A 22,301-nucleotide genomic window follows, 5' to 3' on the forward strand; every position below is an offset into this window, starting at 1 on the left:
GGAAGGCTATAAAAAGATATCAAAGCACTTCCAGCTCGCAGTTTCCACTTTCTGAAATGTCATTATGAAATGGCAGTTAAGGGGAACTGTGAATATCAAGGCACGATCTGGAAGACCAAGAAAACTCTCAGATAGAACTGCCTGTATGCTGGGCAGAAAGGCAAAGCAAAATCCCTAAATGACACTAAGGATCTGCAGGAAGGTTTAGTTAATCCAGGAATGCTCTGCAGAGTTGCCTGTACTGCATGGAAGAGTCATCAGAAGGAAACCTTACCTGCAACATCATCAAAAAAGTCAATGTCTGAAGTATGCAAAACAATATCTAGATAAGAAAGAGGCATTTTGGAAATGAGTGCTATTTAACTCTTTGGCCACAATCACCAAAGGTATGTTTTGGAGAAAAAAGAGAAGCATTTGATGAAAAGAACACCTTGCCAACTGTTAAGCCTGAGGGTGGATCTATTAAGCTTTGGAGTTGTGTGGCAGCTAGTGGCACGGGAAACATTTTTTTGCTGCTTTAACAAAATTTTTAAAAATCACTGGGCCATAGCTATGATTCACAGACCCCAATTTGAGAGTCATGGATATTGACAACTCCATCATGTCCTCAAAAAAACAAAAAAAAAAACAAACAAAAAAAAACACTCATAAATATCTATATCTATGAGATGAGTGGAAGAAACACCCAGAGGTCAACGGTGGTCCTACAGTGGTCCCTTCCATGGGAAGCAACACAGAGCAAAATAAAAGATGAGTACAGTCAGTAATTATACATGCATAAAGTGCCCTATATGGTAAGTGCACTGATAAAACAACCAATGAGTCAACTATACGTACATGAGTCATCTACCACAGTACAGTCAACCGTAGGTTGATCGCAGCTACAAAATAATCGACATTGCCGTTCAGTTAACGGGTTGATGTACACGAACAAACACACGCATACACACCTACATAAATATATGAATAGCCAGTGATCTCTAACCCATATTGAAAATCCTCACTCCTGTGAGTGTTGTATACACAGCTGCAACAAAAAAAAGCACTCAACTTGATTTTGCGTCAAAGCATGATGAATAGGAGAGAAAGAAAGAAAAAGAAAGAAAGAAAGAAAGAAAGAAAGAAAGAAGTTTATGAACTCATTCTTGGTCAGAAATGAAGAAAGAACTTCAACTTCATCACTAGGGAATACTTTATTTTTGGTGCTATATTTCTAACATGTAGTTTACTGTATATAAAATGTTGTTAATAATGCACTGGTTGGCAGAGTTACTTTTACCACTCCAAAGATTATTTTCCAATAACGGCATGTGCCAAAGTGTTTTTGTTCCTCTCATAGTACAGTGATTTGCTAATTTATTAAATTTAATTTATTAAAGGATGAAACATCATACTTTTTTTGTTTCTTTATAGTTACATTAAATGTTGTGGAATATCTTGGAAACAAGTTAGTTATCATTAACTTATAGCATCTATAAACAGCTGTTCCCTCACCAGCCTTTCTTTCTTTCTATTGAAGTTAATAGGACAAACAAATAGTTCTCCAACACCAACAGCATCAACAGGGATGCCTGTGCCATCAACAAGTCCAGCCTTTTCAGACCTTTGACCTTACTGTGACCTTGACTGTATTTGGATCAATTTGAAAATTGAATCAGTTCATCTGCTGGTTAAAATGATAATTCTATAAAAAATCCTACAAATGTTTGAACACTCGTTCTTGAGATCTGGAATGGACGCACGGACAACCAGCAAGTCAGTTTACTGAGAAGCCGGAAAGTCCTGAAACACTCTCCCATGTCGGAAAACCTACTAATTTTTTCAAAGCACTGATACTTTTTATACAATAATAAATTTGAAGTAACTGTAAAGTGCAGATTTTGAAGAGCTGTAAACAGATTACAGTACCTTGTAACCATAGTTACCAGAGTTTTGCTAGCTGGAATGTCAAAACTTTGTTTTTGATGCCTCAAATAGAACCTTATAATACCAAGGTCACAAGATGATGTGGTCAGTGCATTCAACATGAAGGCTAAACATGATCACTCTCTCTGCCCTTCAGCAACAGCTGTGTGACATTTCAGCATCTGGCACCAGCAAAAAAGAGGAAAAAAAAAACAAAAAAAAAAAACAAAACAAAACAAAAGCTAATTACAAAGTAAAATAAAGTGCAGTTAGTGCTTAGTGCTTAACGAGACAGAGAATAATGTGTCAGACTTGCTCTTAGAGCTACAGGAATATACACAAAGAAAGTGACACACACACACGCACACACACACACACACACACACACACACACACACACACACACTGGGGCCCATAAGTGAGGATGGAGCATGTGTTCACATCAGCATGGCTCTCATTAAAAACTCAGCTAGGGTCCTGTTTTGTTGCAGGCTTTCCAAAAATAGATCTAACATTTAACACAAACAGAGAAAATGAGAGAGAGAAAGAAAGAAAAATGGAGAGAGAGAGAGTAAACTGAGTAGGAGGACAAGGCTGGTGAAAGATGAGACGGTCTAATACTAAACAGCATTGTATATTTGATGGATTATATAGAGTACAGTTCCTCTGGCTGATAAATTTGGCTCACTGTAAGATTCTTGGGTAAAAATAAGTAAGAAATTAACAATGACAGGACATGGAAAATAATCAACAATGGGGTGGTGTGATGAAGCCGAGTTACTGTTACCACTCCAAAGTTAATTACTTGCTTATAACTGCATATCCAGAAATGTTTTATAACTCTATTACCAAAGCAATCTGCCAAGGATTATAATTTTTATTAATTAAAGAATGACATAATTTTTTATCCATATACAGTTACATTTAATGTTGTGGAATATTCACAAAACAGCTTACATTAAAACAGCTGTAAACAGCCTCTGTTTGGTTCTCTTTTATTTGAAGTTAATAAAATAAAGTTTAAAAAATATCAAGGATGTCATCTTATAGTTAAACCCCAAAATGCAAACTCTTCTCTATACTTTCCTCTTACAAAGTGCTGACACTGGAGACTCCTTCCATAAATGTTAAATAAACATCTCCTTATTATCTCCATATCAATAATGATATATTTTGCTTTCTTATATAACAACACTTTTTTTAAAATTTGTCTTAGATTATATGGGGTGTCTGCCATACAAGTCCCATGCAAGCTGTTACTATAGAAACGATAATGTATTAGAACAAGTGCATTAATATAAACTTGTGATTTGCCTTGCAGCCATTAATCAATACCTTCTGACCAATCAGATTTGAGAATTCAACAGCACTGTGGTCTTTATATCGTGGTTTTTCCAGGTTGAACTCATGAAACTGATGTTTTGAACAAACACACCGTAGAGCACTAGTGGGTGCTGATCATGCACAGAAAACAATTTGTGTGTGTATGCAGTTCATTTGTAACAAGCAGTCATTCTATAAAGATATCTGTGACATTGTTAGAATTCAAAACTTTAATTTCTGGAAACACAAGTGGACTGTACATTTCTTGACTTGTTTTAAAATAATATTAGAAATATACACTATATAGCCAACAGTATGTGGAAACCTGAACAACACACTCATATGTAGTTCTTTCCCAAACTGTAAAAAGTTGAAAAGATAAAAAGCACTAAATTGGCTTTGTATGTTGTAGCATTGCAATTTTCTTTCACTGGAACTAAGAGGCCCAAACCTGTTCCAACATGACAATGCTGCTGTGCACAAAGCGAGCTCCATGAAGACATGGTGTGTGTGTGAAGGTTGGAGTGGAAGAACTCGAGTGTCCTGCACAGAGCCCTGACCTCAACCCCACTGAACACCTTTGGGATGAACTGGAACACCGACTGAACCCCAGACCTCCTCACCCAACATCAGCGCCTGATCTCACTAATGCTCTTGTAGCTGAATGAACACAAATCCCCACAGCCACGCTCCAAAATCCAGTGGAAAGCCTTCCCAGAAGAGTGGAGCTTACTATAACACTAAAGGGGGAAACCAAATCTGGAATGGGATTTTCAACAAGCACATAGGGGTATGATGGTCAGGTGTCCACATTCTTTTGGCCAAAAAGTGTATATGTAGTACTTCTGCATTATAATGAATGCTGAATGTCAGGGGTTAAAACAAAAACAGAAGCAAGTGGGACAGACAGAGACGCTCGAAGCACTGTTGCATATTCTCCAAGATTCTCAGCAAAAATTCCCTTAAACAGTAAAACTGTAAAAGTGTACCTGAAACTACTGATCCTTTTTTTTTTTTTTTTTTAAAAACAAAGGGTTCTCACGAGTTGCCAAATATTAACTTTGTTTAGTTTATTACTGTTTATTTCTCTTTATAATAGATTTTTATGTAGTAAACATTTAATTTCATCAAGTGCCAGGTTTTATATGCATGCTGCTAGTTCTGCTGTTTATCTAGGACTTGTGTAATACTGTAGCCAAATAATGCCACGTCATGCCTACACCTACACCTAAACTTTTTATACACCAGCTAATGATGTCTCCGAAAGGTCACATTAAAAACTGCATAAGAAAAAACAAGTTCAGACCTACGTCTTCACAAGGTCTGGCTGTGTCATGTTCACAGATAAAAGTTGATAAATTACTGTAAATGGCTTCACATCACATACAGTTTGAGTCACATTACTTCTCTCTGATTGGCTGATTAGTTACCACGGAGACGAGCGATTATTATCAGAGTTAAAGCAATCTTTTAACTGTTCCAAGGACACATGCAGGGACATCTGTTCCCATGGTGACAAGGAGTCACCCAAAACATACCCACACACAAATACACACACACACACACACACACACAGAGCAATTAAAACTTAAGTCACAGATTAGTTTGAATTCACACACCAGTTTATTAGGAGCATGTATGTATTACCTAATGACTAAGGTTATGAGGGACATATATTCTAATGCATGCACACACACACACACACACACACACACACACACACACAGAGCAATTAAAACTTAAGTCACAGATTAGTTTGAATTCACACACCAGTTTATTAGGAGCATGTATGTATTACCTAATGACTAATGTTATGAGGGACATATATGCTAATGCATGCACACACACACACACACACACACACACACACACACACACTGAGCAATTAAAACTTAAGTCACAGATTAGTTTGAATTCACACACCAGTTTATTAGGAGCATGTATGTATTACCTAATGACTATGGTTATGAGGGACATATATATGTTAATGCGCACATACACACACACACAGCTCTTTGTTTACAGTAACGATTATGTAATGGAGATGCGCCTACTGACAGGTCACTCACTGCTATCAGCTGTTAATGAAAACAAACACACTGAAAATGTGCGTTGACAATTTTATTATTACAATTATATATATTTTTCTATTGTTACAATTATAAATTTATTACTGTATTAGCGTAGGTGAAGTTTGGTACATGACACAGTGGAGGTGTGACACACTGAGTCAATAAAAATGCAAACTTCAGGAGCAGAAGTTGCTCAGAAATCATTGTGACAGATGCAATTTCATTTCAGAATAATAAATAAACAAACAAATAAATAAATCTCTTCAAAACTTTAAGTCAGAGGAATAAAATAAGTAAGGAATAACATGGCAGACCATGCGGTTATACAAAAATAATCCAGGGTGGTGTAATTCAGCACGACGCAAAGCAGATTGTATTATTTTTGTATAACCGTCTGGTCTGGAGTGTGACATTCTGCCTAAAAAAACAGCCATTTGCCAACGACTACAATGTTTAATTTATTAATGAACAACGTCGCACATTTTAATGGTTTACAGTCAGATTTAATGATCTGGAATATTCGTGAGACAAGTTAGTTCCTGTTATTACCTACATTATCGCAGTGATAAACAAGTGTTACCTCACCAGTTCACCTCTCTTTCTCTCTCCCTCTCTCTCTCTCTCTCTCAAAAAGCATAAACTCCTCTGACAATTCCGGGAAACTTTACAAAGCACCATGACTATTAAAAAGCGCTGACACCCAAACCTCCTTCCATAAATTTTAAATAAATGTCTACTAACAAAAAACTTCACCATATCAACAGTTCTATTTTTTTAATTTTTTTTTAAATCTGCTTAGTATTACTCTTAGATTATGTGGAGCGTCTTCCAGATGATTCCCTGTATATCAGCTGTTTCTATAGTAACAATGATGTGTTAGAACGAGCAAATTATTACAAACTTATTGTTCATGCTACAGGCAGATCTACGCTCCGAGCCGTGTTGTTATACAAAAATAACAAACACACCTCCTGACCAATCAAATCCATGAATTCAACCACACTGGGGTATAATTTATAATAATTAATACTTTAAAAACATTTGCTATGATCATGCCTGTTTGTGCATTTCCATTTCTGTTATTAAGTGTGATTCTAAATATTAAAAAAAACAACAACACTGCATTACCTTTAAAAATAATCTTAAAAATGATAAAAAAAAAGACATCTCAAAATCCACAGTATCTCAGAAAAAGCATATAATTTATCATGATATCAATATTATCTCCCATTCCTACTTATAGTATTAAGTTTCTATCTCAATCCGAATTCATTCTCAATCCGGATACAACTGCATAATACTAAACTCTCAATTTCTCTTAGAACAAAATTTCAGCCATAAGTTGACATCCAGCCTAAAAAAAACTGTTCAATCTAATTTGTTGAAAAGTTTTACTGGCAGTATATTCCCACATTGTCATGTATTCGATTTAAAAATGTTTAAAAATTCATAAACTAGACTTCTAAATGTAGCCTGGTTTGGAAATTATAGTAGTTGGAATGATTCAGATTTTGAGTGAAGCAACAGGTCTGAATCACGCTACACCCCACAGCCCACACGCTTTTACTGAACAAAAGGTGCATAAAGCAGAGCTCCAGCAGAGTGGCTTAAACCCAACCTCATGTGCTCATTTTCAACCACAAAGCCACAAATCTGCACTCTGGTGATTACAGAACTCCACAACACTTCTGATGTCCTACACCCTGATGCTTTAGAGTACATTTCACAAAGCCACACCATTCATAAAACATTACAGAATAAAATAATTTTATGCATCATTAATAACAAGATCGTATCAAACACTCTTCCTAATTTTCACTAACCTCAAACACAACTCAGACATCTAATTTTAAAATCAGAATCTATCTCATGGACTGTATTATGATGCTGCTACATGTTTCACAATCTCGCTGTTACATCTGTCTCCATCCTTCTGCTACTAGGACAGCTTTTCCATTTAAATTGCTTGTTAGTGTAGCGCACAGACATTTTTAGCTCTTTCTCAGCCATGCCATATAATCCATCCAGACTAAACAAACCAGTAGGCACCTGGGAGCAGCGGATTTCATGTCCATGCTGTTTTTCATAACTGTCCAGCAACGAGTAGGTTCAACAACCATTAAAAAAAAAAAAGAAAAAAAACCCTACTGCTTAGTCATTTTCGCAAAACAAACATTTTCTTCCGATAAATAGCTATTAGCGCTGGAACGATATGGCATATTGTATAATTTTTTTTCAATACAAGGATCTCAAAAGGTATTCATCATAAAATACTGCTTGTAGTACGTGAGGTGTAATAAACATCTAAACATAATCCGGCCCACACTCCTTCTGAAAAAGAAGTGGCTTACAAAAATGTATCATATTGAGACAGCACCGCATCATATTGTATCATATTTGAAATTTGTGTATCGTTACACCCCTAGTAGCCATGTTTAAGTAAATAAGTACTTCACCTCGATGCTGTAACTATAGCACACACTGCTTATTACAAGAACGATTTTTACTAGGCGGATTAGTTAACGAGAATGGAATGCCATCATATATTATATCATATATATTATACCGTATATGTACTACAAACAGTCACCTCATAGTTAAATGTATGAAGAGAAAATAAAGTACAACACTCTAATGATATCTTTTACGAAACGTTGGCTGACCACTTGTTGAGTCTTGCATTTTTGTCATGATGTGCTACGTGATTATATCCTGATTCATTTCTCTTAGTCTGTATTAGTCAAGTCAAGTCAAGTGGCTTTATTGTCATTTCAACCATATACAGCTAGTTAGTACACAGTGAAATGAAACAACGTTCCTCCAGGACCAAGGTGCTACATAAAACAAACACAGAACTACAGAAGACTACATATATTTACATAAAGTGTACAGTGCAAACATGTGACAGCACAAGACAGTACAAAACTACCAAAACAAGACAATGGCACAGTAAGTTACAGTGCAGCACTGACTAGTACACAGGTCTAGTAGAAAGTGAATCAGATGACAGTAATGCAAAAGAGTAACAATATAAGTTGCTGTAAATGTATACATAAAGAGTAGCAGCCAGGTAGCCACGGCGTATAAAGATTATATACAGTATATAATAAATATTTGTAGCAGCAGAAATTGAATACGGAGATGTCCAGAAATTGTAAAGAGGATGCGGTGATGTTCAGTTGAGATTAATCAGTTGAGATTCAGTATTAATGCACTTAACTAGCTAACTAGCTCACCATACGCTGTTATATCATCAGTTTTTAGCCTCGTCAGTTACATTTACAGTCAATGAAACATGTGACTGGGCAGCACACTTGAGCTTTTTTTACTTTCCCGGTGGTCTTGATAATGAATTTATTATTCACATACCCTTGTCCATACAGTATCATTCTGTTGTCCTGATACAACATTTTGTTCCAGTTATAAGGTAGAATGGCAATAAAACTCACTTGACTTGACCTCTTTAATAACAAAAAACACAAACCATCCATACAGTCACTCCATCATCATCATCATTATCATCATCATGCAACACCAAACTCACCTCCACCTTTATTTCTTTAACAGCTTCTGCAGAGTTCTTTTGAAGTTCAGCTCACTGTCCAGCCTGAACACACTGATTTATCTGTCCTCACTCACTATGGTCCAAAGCCAAACAATGACATTCCACATGACATTGCAACTGCATTGAGGGATCGACTTCACAAAAGTGCTGCAGGCTTTCAGATACTTTACCAGAGACAAACACAGAATGATCACGTGATGGTGCTGGTAAACATGTGAGCCAAGACTGAACACTACACCATGATGTACACACACAAACTGCTCCATGATGCACTGAGTGATATGACATAAGGTTTGTATCTAAGCCTTACCTGAACTTGTCTGATCCACTGTCAGTCCTATGATAAAAAAAAATAAATAAAAAAAAAAAGAAGCCAGAGAAATACATCAGCCATTTTACGCTGACAAAAAAAGCTATTTTCTCCCAAATGAATAGATCAGCATCTGAATAGAGGTGAAGCAGATTCTGTTAATGGTTTAGTGACTAATTCATTCTTTGGTGAAAAGGTGATTCATTTTCTATAACAGCAGCTCTGACAATCATTTCAGCTGCAAAAAAAATATATAAAGTGTAAATAAAAAGTGTGTGTAATTGTTTATATGGTGGGATTTTCTGTGAGGAGATGTTTATTTAATTTAGCTTTTATGGAAAGGAGTCTTCAGTGCCAGTGCTTTGTAACAGTCAGTGGTGACGCTGTAAATTTTCGGGAAAATCCTCAGGATGGAAGGAATTTGAGGTTTCAGTAACAGGACAAGCTGAATTATTTTTGTCTTAGCTTTATGAGTGTAACACCAACTCACGTCATGACACCTCCACATCAGCAGAGGTCTCCCTCCCCTGAGGTTTGAGCTGCTACACACATGCGCGCACACACACACACACACACACACACACACACTTCCTGCTTGCTAGCCATTTCCTTTTTCGACTTGCATTGGAAGTATGGAGTCTGAACTCAAAATTATGTCATTTTCGACCTCTGTGCATTGAAACTACAAATTAGGAAAAAATAGACACTCTATGTTCTCTATGTACAGCTTGTTCAAGCTGGCCAGCAAAATGCTCAAATATGATATGAGATATGAGAAATGTATATTTTCCTCCTTAAAACAGTGAACCGTATATAACTGAATATACAGATCTGTATGTTACTTGATCTAAAGCAAACACTTGTATATACAGTATAACTCATTTACAGATACAAGGTGCTACTTTGTTTAGCGTTATTTCTGTGAGCAGCCATGTTGAATTGATGTCACTTGCTGAACTCAGGGTTGAGGAGACCGTCCCGAGTTCCTGTGTTGGAATTCCGAGTTGAGGGAACATTTTCTTGGGTTTCTTTTCCTAGGTTGAAAATTACAAGTTATAATTTCCGTGTCCAGTCATTCCTCCATGGTCACAGCGCGAGGTCTCGCTGATGATACTGCTGCGGATTTTCTGAGTCGTTGTATTCTGATCAGTGTTTCTTGTGTATGATGCTGGCGTTGTTTCCTGATTCCTGATTACTCTTTAGTTGTACCCCTTGTTCTGATTGCCCTGGTGGATAATCTGTTTTTATTGGATTTTGGATTGTGTTTTAAGAAAATAAACCTCCAGAACACCGTACCTAAAACTCCTGTAGAGTATTCTATGTTATAATGAGAAAGAAAAAAGTGATACTGGTGAGGAAGTAACTGTTTATATCTTATAACAGATCATAACAGGAACTAACTTCACAGACATTAAATCCACAACATTAAATGTAACTGTAAACGGTCACAAAGTATCCATGTCGTTCTGGAAGATATTAAAAAAAAATAAAAACCGACAAATTGCCGTGCTATAAGAGTAATGAAACACTACGTTAAGTGTTGTAGGAACAATAATCAACACACCACCCCACTGCTGATTTTTTTCCCTATAAGATCATGTCCCATCGTCTTTTATTCCTAACCTAAAACAGATGTTGTGGTCAAATTGTTTCAAACTAAGGCACATCAGGTCTTACATTAGTCACAAGAAGCTGAGTTAAATGTTCAACCATAATTGTAGGTTTTCCACACAGAGAAACAGTTTATTTTTAAACTAAACTGCAGGTTAATGGCAGCTTTCCACTGTAAAAGCACACTCAGCCCCAGTACAAGTTCACTCAGGGTGCGGGTTAGCCTAAAGCTCTGGAGCTGAAAAGCTGGAAGGAAAGTTGCCTGGGAAAACACCATCCACTACCACGGAGTTGACTTTATTTTGTGCACACAGCTACTACACGAGTATAGGAACGTCCAGAGGCGACACTCAGTATCTGTATCGGTGCTGAAACTGGCCTGAGACACTGCATCTAATCGTGTAAAACTGCCACGACGTACACCTTGCACACAAATGCAGGAGTATTACGATATAACCAATGTGTTCATAAATCAATGTTCATTTATTTCATTTATAACGTATTACACATGTGACACGTGTCAGCTTCATTTCTGTGCTTTCTCAGCATGACATAAGTAAATTTACACCACGGTGCTGTTGAATTCGTGATTCTGATTGGTCAGAAGGTGTTCATCTACAACAGCAGCTCTAATTTAATAATTTGCTTTAATTCAAATCACAGGTTTTATTAAAGCACTTGTTCTAATAGACTGTTGATATGGTGAAGCTTTCTGTTAGATGTTTATTTAGCATTTTTGTAAGGAGTCTCCAGTGTCAGTTCATTATCTAAGCTCAATGTTAAACAGATTAAAAAACATGTTGTTATTTAATGAAGAGAAAGGTATAATCATTGATACATATGTTGAAGAGACATTATTATAATATTATTATTATTCACATGAAAGTCATTACTATAGAAAGTATAACATATTAGCACTTGTTCTTTCACAGGGACTCAAAGAGCAGAATAAGGTGATGTTTTCGGTTAGGAGACATTTATTTAGCATGTTTGGAAGGAGTCTCCAGTATCATTATCATTATCTTATCAAGAACCCTGTTGATATTTAATGAAGTAAAAGGTCTAAGAGATGAGATATTTCTTTATCTTATTTAGAAGGAGTCTCCATTGTTACTGAAATACTGAAATTCTTCACGACAAAGAACTTTGTGCTTCTGATTTTTTTTTTCCCCTGGTAACATGACAAATATGTTTTTTTTCCCTTATTAACTTCAGTAGGGAGCCTGTTTATAGCTGGTATAATGTAAATGATAACAGAAACTCGTTTTGCAGATGCTCCACAATATTATATTGAATATAAATACAACATGGCATTCTTTAATGAATATTTGCTGCGAAATTATTCTGCTCTAATATGAATAAAACTCATCAGGATGTGCTGTTATACTAAAAGGTTCAACTTCAGGGTGGTAACAGTAACTCAGTTTCACATCAGGCCGCATCACACCACTCTACCGCTGATTATTTTCTTACAACAGCACACTCTAAGTGTTTTATTCCTTACACAAAAGTCTGCATTGACCAGCGGATTAGTATAAACATATGCTACTAGTCTGTACAGTCAAACAATGTTTATTAGCCCAGCAAAATATACTCAGTTCATGTGATCCCAGTGAAGCCATTTTACATAAAATGCTGGTTAACATAAGAATGGCGTTGTTACTGCAACTGCGAATTACAGTGTTCCATCACCGAGACGCTAACCAGACAACACGTCTATCTGCCAACGACTGAACACCATTAGGTTTTATTGAGGAGGAAAATCATTAAACTTTTATTGAGGGCAGAATAAATCATTCCACCACCTATGGTTATTAGAGAACTTACTCATTTCCTCTGACTAGAGCTCAAGATGACAAAATGACCAAAAATGCACATTCCTAGTAAATATAACATAAAGACATAACTTGATTTAAAGCACCCAGCCATCATGCTTCTGAAGTGTCTCATAACTCAGACACTAAAATGGCTCTCATACTAATGATATTGTACTGATAATGGAAATTATAGGATAAAGACATCCCTATACGAGCAACACTGCTCACACACTTACCTGCACTTCTTCATATTAATATGGATGTCCACTAGAGGGCAGGTCAGAGCTGAAATACCCCTGACCAGCATCTTTCCTTCAAAATGGTAGCAATTTCACAGCTATAACTATTCAGGCAAACATACTTGAGCAGCCTAATGATGCTCTGTTCACATCTCGTCTTAAAATGACCACCGTCATGGCCGCCATCCTGTACACTATATGTACAGTTAAAATGTTATAACGTCTTTCATGTACACAGCAGAGCTGTATAAGAAAGACAGTCCAGCAAAAATTTATTGAACAACAGCTCTGACTACTAAAACACTTTCATTGAAAGTTTTCTCAATCTGTTTCTTTCTCTTTCTTTCACTTTCTCGTAGGCTCTCTCGCACACACACTCTCACACACACACACTCAGGCAGAAGGTTTACCTCTACCTGCGCATAAACGGAGTCAGGAAGCGAGAGGAGTCGTCATCATGGCTGCTCTGCTGGCTGCTCGGCTGACTGCTGTGACAGAGAAACACACACCTGTCAATCATATTATCACCATGATGATCAATTTTTAACAGTGGTAATAATGTGCACCTTCAGTTATGCAGCTTAAACATGTTAACAACATTAGATCATTCATATCTCATTTCATCAATGCAAATAAGAGGAAGGGCAGATGTTTGCAGGAAAAAAAGTTGTGTCCTGTGTGTGTGTGTGTGTGTGTGTGTGTGTGTGGGTGTGTGTCACATTAATTGGTCACCAGAGGGCGCTGTCACACTCCTACATGTATTACTCAGCATCCGAGTTCAGGTTGTATTTCAAATGTCCACAAAGCTGGACACTCTTTAGAAAAAAAAAAAATACTGAAAATGGTCACGTATTTCTCAAAAAAAAAAAAATTAATTAATATCTGTCATTTTTCATCAATATACAGTCAAAAATATTAGTATAACTACAGAAGTATTTAGTATACGACTACACTAATTTATAAGTAAAATATGTCTAACTACTATATAAGTATATAAGTACTATAGTTATAAAAGTCAATTATAACTAGTATATATTAAAGTAAAATATAATATCAAATAAAATATAAAAGTAAAATATAATGACATTTGTAAAGGCTTACATATGCCACTTTGTCATTGGCCTATTTAATCATTTTATTATTATTATTATTGTTATTATTATTATTATTGTTATTTGGTCACAATTTGCCTGAATTTTTAAAAAATTTAAGTCGAGACAAGAGCACCAGCCAGAAGATTATTAATGTGAAAGGGGGGTAAGAGGGCGGGGTTTGCAGAGGGGTCAGTTAACATCAGTGAGTTCAAAACACCTACACAACTGTCAATCATTCCAGATTCACATGTCGATTGGTTCATATTAATTTAATTGGGGAGAAAAGGACTGTTCTCTTTTGCTTGTATGGATGGAAGTCTGTCTCACCCAGAATCATTTCATGAATATTCATATGATTCAAATAGCATCATTAATCTATGTACTCTCATTTTTATCTAAACATTTCTGTTAAATAGCGGTGATAAAATTGCAGTCCATATTTACAAATGTAAATTTAAAATAGAAACACATTGCACTTAAAGGGACAAGTGATTGTGGATTGCTCAATAACATTACAATGCACACTACATGCTGAAGTTGTGTTCATATTTCCTAAACTTACGATCCACTGAATAATAATAAGCTCCCCAGCTGTCACTCTAGCACAACCTGCCAATAACCGACTGTTAAAACAACAACGTGTGAGGACGTCATTTGAGTCAGTATGAGTTTATTACTTACTGTTTATTACTGAGATTACAGAAATCATGCAATAAAGAACAGGTGATTAGGCTCACACAAAAATTACACAAAGATCTTATGCTCAAAGCCTCTTCCTCTATAAGACACTTTATCAGCTGTGCTTGGATTATCACCATTATTCCGGATTCACATCAAAAGGGAAAGTTGGTGAAACATGACTTCTATGTAATGAGATCTCTTGTATATGGATGTGGTGGTCTGGGAAAACCCACCAGATGTTGCACTGAATTCTAGCAAACAGCCAAAAATGACAAAAAATAGGACCTACAACATTCACTGACATCTCTACTTGAAGAAAACATAAATATATTTTACCGAGAAAGTGTGGAAATGTTTTTAATTAAGTTACATTCTACGCTAAGTGTGATTTCCTCTCACAGTGAATGTTGATTCAAAATAAATTCCAATACTACACTACTACTAGATCAAGTTATTAGAACAGACATCGATTTAGTCAAAATGTCTGCGATGCTCCTGTGCTGTCACGTCATCATCAAAACAAAGAAAAGTGCCAACACACACTCTCTCTCTGTACAGATGACAGCAGACAAAGACTTATAATATCCTAATAAAAAACATTAATAACAACGACTTCAGCCAACAGGACAGAAGTGAGGGAATGAATCAGCGATTATTTCCTCGTCGATGTTAGCGTGAACAGTGATCAGTCGAGCGAAGAGACGACGATGAGGCTTGCGTTTAAACGTCGTGAGTGACTTTTCTTCAGCTGTTGACACAGAGAGTGATGTAGATGATGCTGATAATCAGAGTGATATCTGCCATTATTAACTTATAATCCTTTAACATTACAGCAGTAGTGTTGTTTTTGCAGTAATTTAGGTTATAAATGTAGAAGAAGGTGAGGTATCTTTCAGTGGAATTTAAATTAAATGTTTAAATGCGATTTTCTCCCTTATTTAGAATGCTAGAACTGAAGATACATGCAAAAAGGAAACATATTTCTGCTCAGGAAAGTCTGTGGTTGAGAATTTGGGGTGTCACTGATTCTCAGGTCTTCAAGCAGCTGAAATTAGTGGCATGGCAATCAATTTCTTTAAACGTACACAATTTCCAACACAACAGTCTAGCAATGGCTTAGCAAAGCTCAGGTTTTGGCAGGTGCAACTTTAAGGACTTCCCACTGATGTCGAAGATCATTAATACTCATGAATGCTAACATGACGGTGCGGAGGTCTGAGCTTTGCAAGAACACAACTGTATAAGAATTTCTGAGCGAATGTTGTATCCCTGCATTTCTCCATCTGTTTATCTGAAAGTGATTTAGTATGGATGGTGCAAGTGAGAGAAAGAGTGTGAGTGTATATACAAGGCTCTGCGCAACAAAACAGTCAGAGAGTCGACACAGTGTGAAGACGGTGAATTATTCATAGTTTAGGCTTCTTTAATGTCACACTTGTTTTTTTTCCAGGATGTTGAGGCGACAGAGGCTTTAACCCTTAGCAGTTTGACCTGACTGGCCATTCAGGTTTAAGAAACTTGTGTTAATTATGCATCAGACACAACAGAAGACTAAACGAAGGAGTGGACTTGGTATTGCATTAACATTTTTACTTTGCAGTATTCCCAGAGGACAGTAATAACATTAATGTTAATATAAAGACTTATGTTTATGACATCACATACATGATTTCACACTAGAAACACAAATTACAATATATTTGCCATAGTATATAGTGAGTGCCCATAATCTATAGAGTGCATGGATATATTTCAGTCTCACCTGAATTAAAATTTAATAAAACTTTGTGAAGGTACTACAAAAATATTGTCAAATACATTTTGCACAGTAATGAGAAACAAATCACTTTAAATACTGGCACACATTTTTGAAGAATATGGAAATAATTTATAAAATGAGGGATGGAGTAGGGATGGTATTGGGCAGGGGTGTAATGATTGGATGATCCAAATAAATCGAGGTCAACAATCATAAATCATTTATAATTGATTATAATATATATATATATATATATATATATATATATATATATATATACACACACATACACACATACATACATACACATATATATAGTATATATATATATATATATATATATATATATATATATATATATATATATATATATATATACTTATTTATATATATATATATACATATATATATATATATATATATATATATATATATATATATATATATGTTGAGGAAGTGTGGTAAAATGTTCTTCCAAATGTTGTGTCTTCCAAAAAAAGGTGCTTTTAGGCCTCACGCAATGCACTGCTGAGCTATAAATCTGCCTTCATCCATACATCAGTGGATTGGATTGAATTGGAAAACATGTCAGCTCTGATTCAATACCAATCCACCATTTTAGGCCAGTGTATCCAGGGTTCTCAGTACTGGATTGGCTCATCCATACACGCAAGCACATTTTCACCAGCAAGATATCTGATCACATGATGACTGGAGACGATCTGTATAATCGCAATTTACAATTTCTTTGTCCTTGACAATGACAATAAACCTTGAACCTTGAATTGGCTCCTTCACCAGCTCTAGACTTGGACTAGATTCCATTTCCATCTGTAAACTTCAGTACATGGTCCGACCCTCCTCAGTGTGTCCTTAAATCTGCTTATACACTGCAGTTTCAGTCCAAAAGCTGTTAATCACTAAAAGAACGATCTGAGTTTGATCACCATAAACCCACACAAATCATTAACCATTCAACAGCACCTTTAAATTTAGTGATGTCTATTTAGATATACAATAATCTGCAGATTAGCTTTCAGAATGGCTAGGACAAATCTGCCAGTATCTTTCTTGAACTATGCCACAGTATAACACCACTCAAGCTGCAACAAGGGTGTCTGTATCGAGAATATTCACAAGACTGGATCTAGTACACCACAGCACTGACAGACAAACCTCTCCCTGATCTCAAAAATAGCCTAACAACTCTCTCTTATCAAAGAGAGGCAGACTCCTGAGCGTCTGGGACGATGGCAGTGCGAGTAGAAGTGTAACCTATTTGAGCAGACACTGCAGGTTCCAGAGATAAGAGACAGTCCTGCTCCTTATCCACATACCACACACTACGAATCAGCCATAATATATATATATACTCCTATAAAACAAAGTGCACATAATGCAGTATCTAAATTTAGTGCAACAGTATGATACCAGAGACTTTAAACTTGAATAAGAAGGTATTAATGATACCACTAGAGAAATAATCAATACCCTTGTGGTGAGTTTTTATATCCAGCACTTATACACAGTGCTCCAGAATTATTGGCACCCTTCATACAAACGGGCTGTTGAGGTGAGCTGAACAAATGTCTCATTTGCTTTGAAAATGTCTTTGATTATAGACGACAAAAAGATTTTACATGTGTGCAACCTTATATTCATACCTCAGGGAAACAGTACATGGATGAAGGTGAACAATACAGTTCCTTGGGAACAAATTAAATTTATATTTTTCAAGAATCACAATTTGTTTGCATTGATAATGCAAACTTGGAAAACATAGTTCTGATGAGAACAATTTAGATTTTTTTAAATATTGTTTTGCTGAAATTTTCAATATTTTGTGTTTATTTTATACAACCAATTTCCATGGAGGGTGCCAATACTTCTGGAGTGCACTGTATAAATGCTGGATATAAGAAGTCACCATACGTGTGGAACTCAACATAAATGATTTATGACCCAGTTGTCAGAGGGTATGTTATTAATATTTAATAAATCACTGGGACTTAAAAAGTGTGCTTTCGTTACATCACTCTGACATAAGCAAAAATAGTCCCCCCCCCCCCCCCCCCCCCCCCTTCTCTTTTTTTTCTCTCTCTGATTAATATCTCTTGCTCCATCTCATCAATAATTGACAGGAGAGATTAATAGAGCTCACTGGCCTGTTATGTAAACCAGCTGTTGTCTTGCAATCAATCAGTCAGACCTTCACACTTACACACACACGCACGCACACACACGCCTTATGAGTGATAGCTCACTGGAGACCCTGCAGAACCCGAAAAGAAAAACAGTAGAGTGCATGTGTGTAGAATAAGACATGTATTATCTATCTGAAATGAATCTGACCAAGTTTATATAATATTAACAACATTTATACATCATTTTTCTCTACTGCAGATTCTGACTGATCAGAAGGTGTTGATTAATTTTCTCTAATATGCTTGTTTGAATACGTTGTCATTTCTAAAGTAACAGAAAGAGAAAAAGAAAGAGAGAGAGAGAACATAAAGAGAAAGAGAGAAAAAGGCTGGTGAGGGAGTTACTGTTTATAGCTGTTATAATGCAAATGATAACAGGAACTAATTTGTTCTGAGGATGTTCCACAACATTAAATGTAACTATAAATAAATAAAAAGTATGATATGTTGTTCTTTAATAATTACATGCAACAGTTGGCAAATTGCTGTGGCATAAGAGCAAGAAAACACTTCAGGACTTGCTATTATTGGAAAATAATCAGCTTTGTGGTGGTAACAGTAACTCGGCTTGACGCTGGGCCACACCACACCACACCACACCTGTTGTTAATTATTTTCCTGTAACAGCACACCCTGTCATGATTTATTCCTTCCATAATCAATATACAACAGGTTAATAGCAACTGATATAGTATATAGCCTAAATGTGCAATAATAAACATGTGGCTCATGGAGGCAGGACACAAGTGCAGAAACTCAGAGTTAGGCCCCATAGGCCCTATGTTGAGCCTGTCTACCCTTGTTTTGTCTCTATCTTACTATATTCCAGTAAAAATAGTAAGATAGAGACAAAACAAGGGTAGACAGGCTCAACATAGGGCAATCCATAATTTTAAAACAAATAAACAAGCAGAGATTAAAAGCAGGAAGTACACAGAACTAAGACATGGAACCAAAGAATCGGACGATAAGACATTGCAAAGTCTCGCAGACATGACAGGGTATAAATAGGCAAACTAATCATGAACTAATACGAAACAGGTGCACACCATCAGGTAATACACCAATGACAAGAAGGGGGCGGAGACAGGATCATAACAGAAACGTGAACACATGACGCTAGTCGCTATGGCAACCATGAGGCAAAGGGGGAATCCGTAACAAACTATTATCCTGTATTATACAATTTGCATGTGCACATTTATGTATGCAGTTATGGAAAGTTCATGGCCATGCAAACTTTCCATGACCTTATACAATGACATTTTAAATTCAAATTCAAATCTTAAATATTTTATTCACTCATAAATATCTCCCGACACACCTTTGTGTATGACACCCACATTATACAGCATAATGGAGGATTTGAAGAGTGAAGAGTTCTTCTGAATACTGTAAAGTTCCTAATTCAAGATTCCCGTTACTAACCTCTAATCGTGGCTAAGTGTTTATTAGCACTGAGCCACTGGGACAGAGCTCTGTACCAGATGCCTACAGGAGTTAAACTGTAACCTGGTTAAATGCCTCGCACTCTACAAAACACTTACTGTATATTGTGGCTGACACATGCTTCCTCAGGGCTCGAGGTGAACACTCTTTGCTGACTTTGTATATGTACACTACAGTCACGGAGTCATGACTCTCCAGTCATCCGTAACCTGAAGTCATGCTTCATGGGGATGGACGAAACACAGGCTTTAAATTTTAACCATCAGGAACAAGAAATACGAGAGGATGGGGTGAGTAAAGGGTCAGCTTTCCTGCTCCAGATAAAGATTTGGCCGAGACCGAAGATGAGTTAACACAATCCTGGTATAACTCTGGAAAAAGATACATTTGGAATAATTGTTGTGTTGTATTGTTGTTCTTTGCCCAAAACTGACCAACAGATAAAAGGTACGACATGTCATTTTTAAATAAAAAAAATTGGAAAATTGCTGTGGTATAAGAGGTGTGGTATAAACAAAACAAAACAAAACAAAACAAAAACATGGGAAACAGACTAACAAGCAGAAAACCTGAGATCCAACAACTTATGAGCAAAACCACACAAAGGAATAGGGCAGACAAGGGCTATTTATACACGCAGTTAAACAAAGAACATCTGGGATTACTAATGAAAAGTCGGGGTAACTAAAGACCTACTGGTGATAGGGTGGAGCTATGATCAAACCAAGACGTGACTAAGATCTAATGACAATGGGCGCATCTCAATCAGCTCCCTAGCTCCCTAGGGCGTGAATCAGTATATCGTTTACACTAGTTCGGGCACTGGTAAGGACCCTGGCTCACTACACATTGGGACACTGATGACTCAACTGACTACCTACTCGCTTTGAAAAACGTCACCACTGGCATTTATCAACAACAGGCAGGACCGATATCTTTGTCAAAAAATGGTTTACCTGAGGGTTCTTTTTATATAGTTCTCTAAAATTGTTCTACTATGAACATCTCTGGCAAACTCAGGTGTAGGGATCCTTCAATGAGTTCTCCTAGACAGGAAAAATATGAAGAACCATTTGAGGTCAAAGATTTAGCCTTTTGTTCTAAGAGTGAAGACCCTGATAAATTTGAACAAATTATGACTTTTGTTCAATACCATATTAATGAAGTTGTAATAAAAGGTAAGAAAGCTAACTCTACCCTTAACTTTGTAATTTTTTTCATCCTTTCCTGATCAGGATGATGGTGGATCCAGAGCATCTCCCAGGAGCAAGGGAATACATGGCAACAGGAGCATAGACATTCACATACTCATTCACACCTAGGTGCCATTTAAGGTCACCAATCCAACTACTAGCATGTTTTTGGAAGGTGGGAGGAAACCACAGAATCCGGAGAAAACCCAAACTCCACGAAGAAAGTAACCAGTGACCTTGATTGAACCAGTGACCTTGAAGCTCTGAGGCAACAGTGCTACCCACAGTACCACCATGCCGCCCATGTTTCTAACGTTTATGTATTGCCAATAGTTACTTCTACACTTTTATAACTGCAGATTTTCTCAGTGAAAGCCACACTAGCCAATTGTGAGCATCTGTGAGCTCATGTATGCAAAAGAGGGCAGTTAGCACTTGAGCACTCCTCTGAGTGTTCAGCTACTCTGCCACTATGATAAAAAACAAGATTCTGTCTCATTCATTCATCAAACTGAGGAATACATGTACAGTTTTCCCAAGGGGTTTCCAAGAAAATAGACCTACCTTCAAATTCAACTTCCTACGTTTTCCTACATTCAAAACTCAGCATTCAACTGATCTCTTCATCTGCTAATCTGGTTTCATATTAGAGTCCCACTGCAAGTGATTGTAGGATCACTGATTGTAGGATCTGTAGCTGTTCACACTAACTGAAACATCATGGAGCCCAAATAAATGCAATTAAACACTGGGTGTGAGGTGGGAATACAACCTGGTTGGGATGTCAGTCCATTACAATGCACATTCACACAATCATTAATAGCAAGGGGCAAATTCAGCATAGTCATTTCACCCACTATCACGCTTTTGGGAGGAAACCAAAGAACCTGGACATATCCCCATATAGACAGCAACCCAATCTGAGGAATGAGTCAGGGACCCTGTAGCTGTGAGGTGGCATCGCTACGCATTATGGCCATTTTAATGCATTAAGCCAGCTTTCTCAGCAAACAGATTCATACAGTCCACTATCTGAAATCACTATGGTGGCATTTCCTACTACTTTTTTATTGTGCCAG

General features: G+C 36.7%; 1 protein-coding gene across 6 annotated transcripts in view; it reads right to left on the reverse strand.

Moving 5' to 3' along the window:
* Positions 1 to 22,301, reverse strand: part of gramd1bb (GRAM domain containing 1Bb) — an 89,060-nt gene that overhangs the window by 49,925 nt on the left and 16,834 nt on the right. For 4 of the 6 annotated variants that reach the window (XM_053234796.1, XM_053234800.1, XM_053234801.1 and 1 more), the window contains one exon: positions 13,259 to 13,330. In XM_053234796.1, coding sequence (XP_053090771.1) covers positions 13,259 to 13,330 — 72 coding nt within the window. Of the gene's footprint in view, positions 1 to 13,252; positions 13,331 to 22,301 lie in introns of all 6 variants that reach the window. The other 2 variants (XM_053234804.1, XM_053234805.1) reach the window with 1 other exon arrangement.

The sequence above is a fragment of the Pangasianodon hypophthalmus genome, chromosome 6, assembly GCF_027358585.1.
Source record: "Pangasianodon hypophthalmus isolate fPanHyp1 chromosome 6, fPanHyp1.pri, whole genome shotgun sequence".
Taxonomy (NCBI): Eukaryota; Metazoa; Chordata; class Actinopteri; order Siluriformes; family Pangasiidae; genus Pangasianodon; species Pangasianodon hypophthalmus.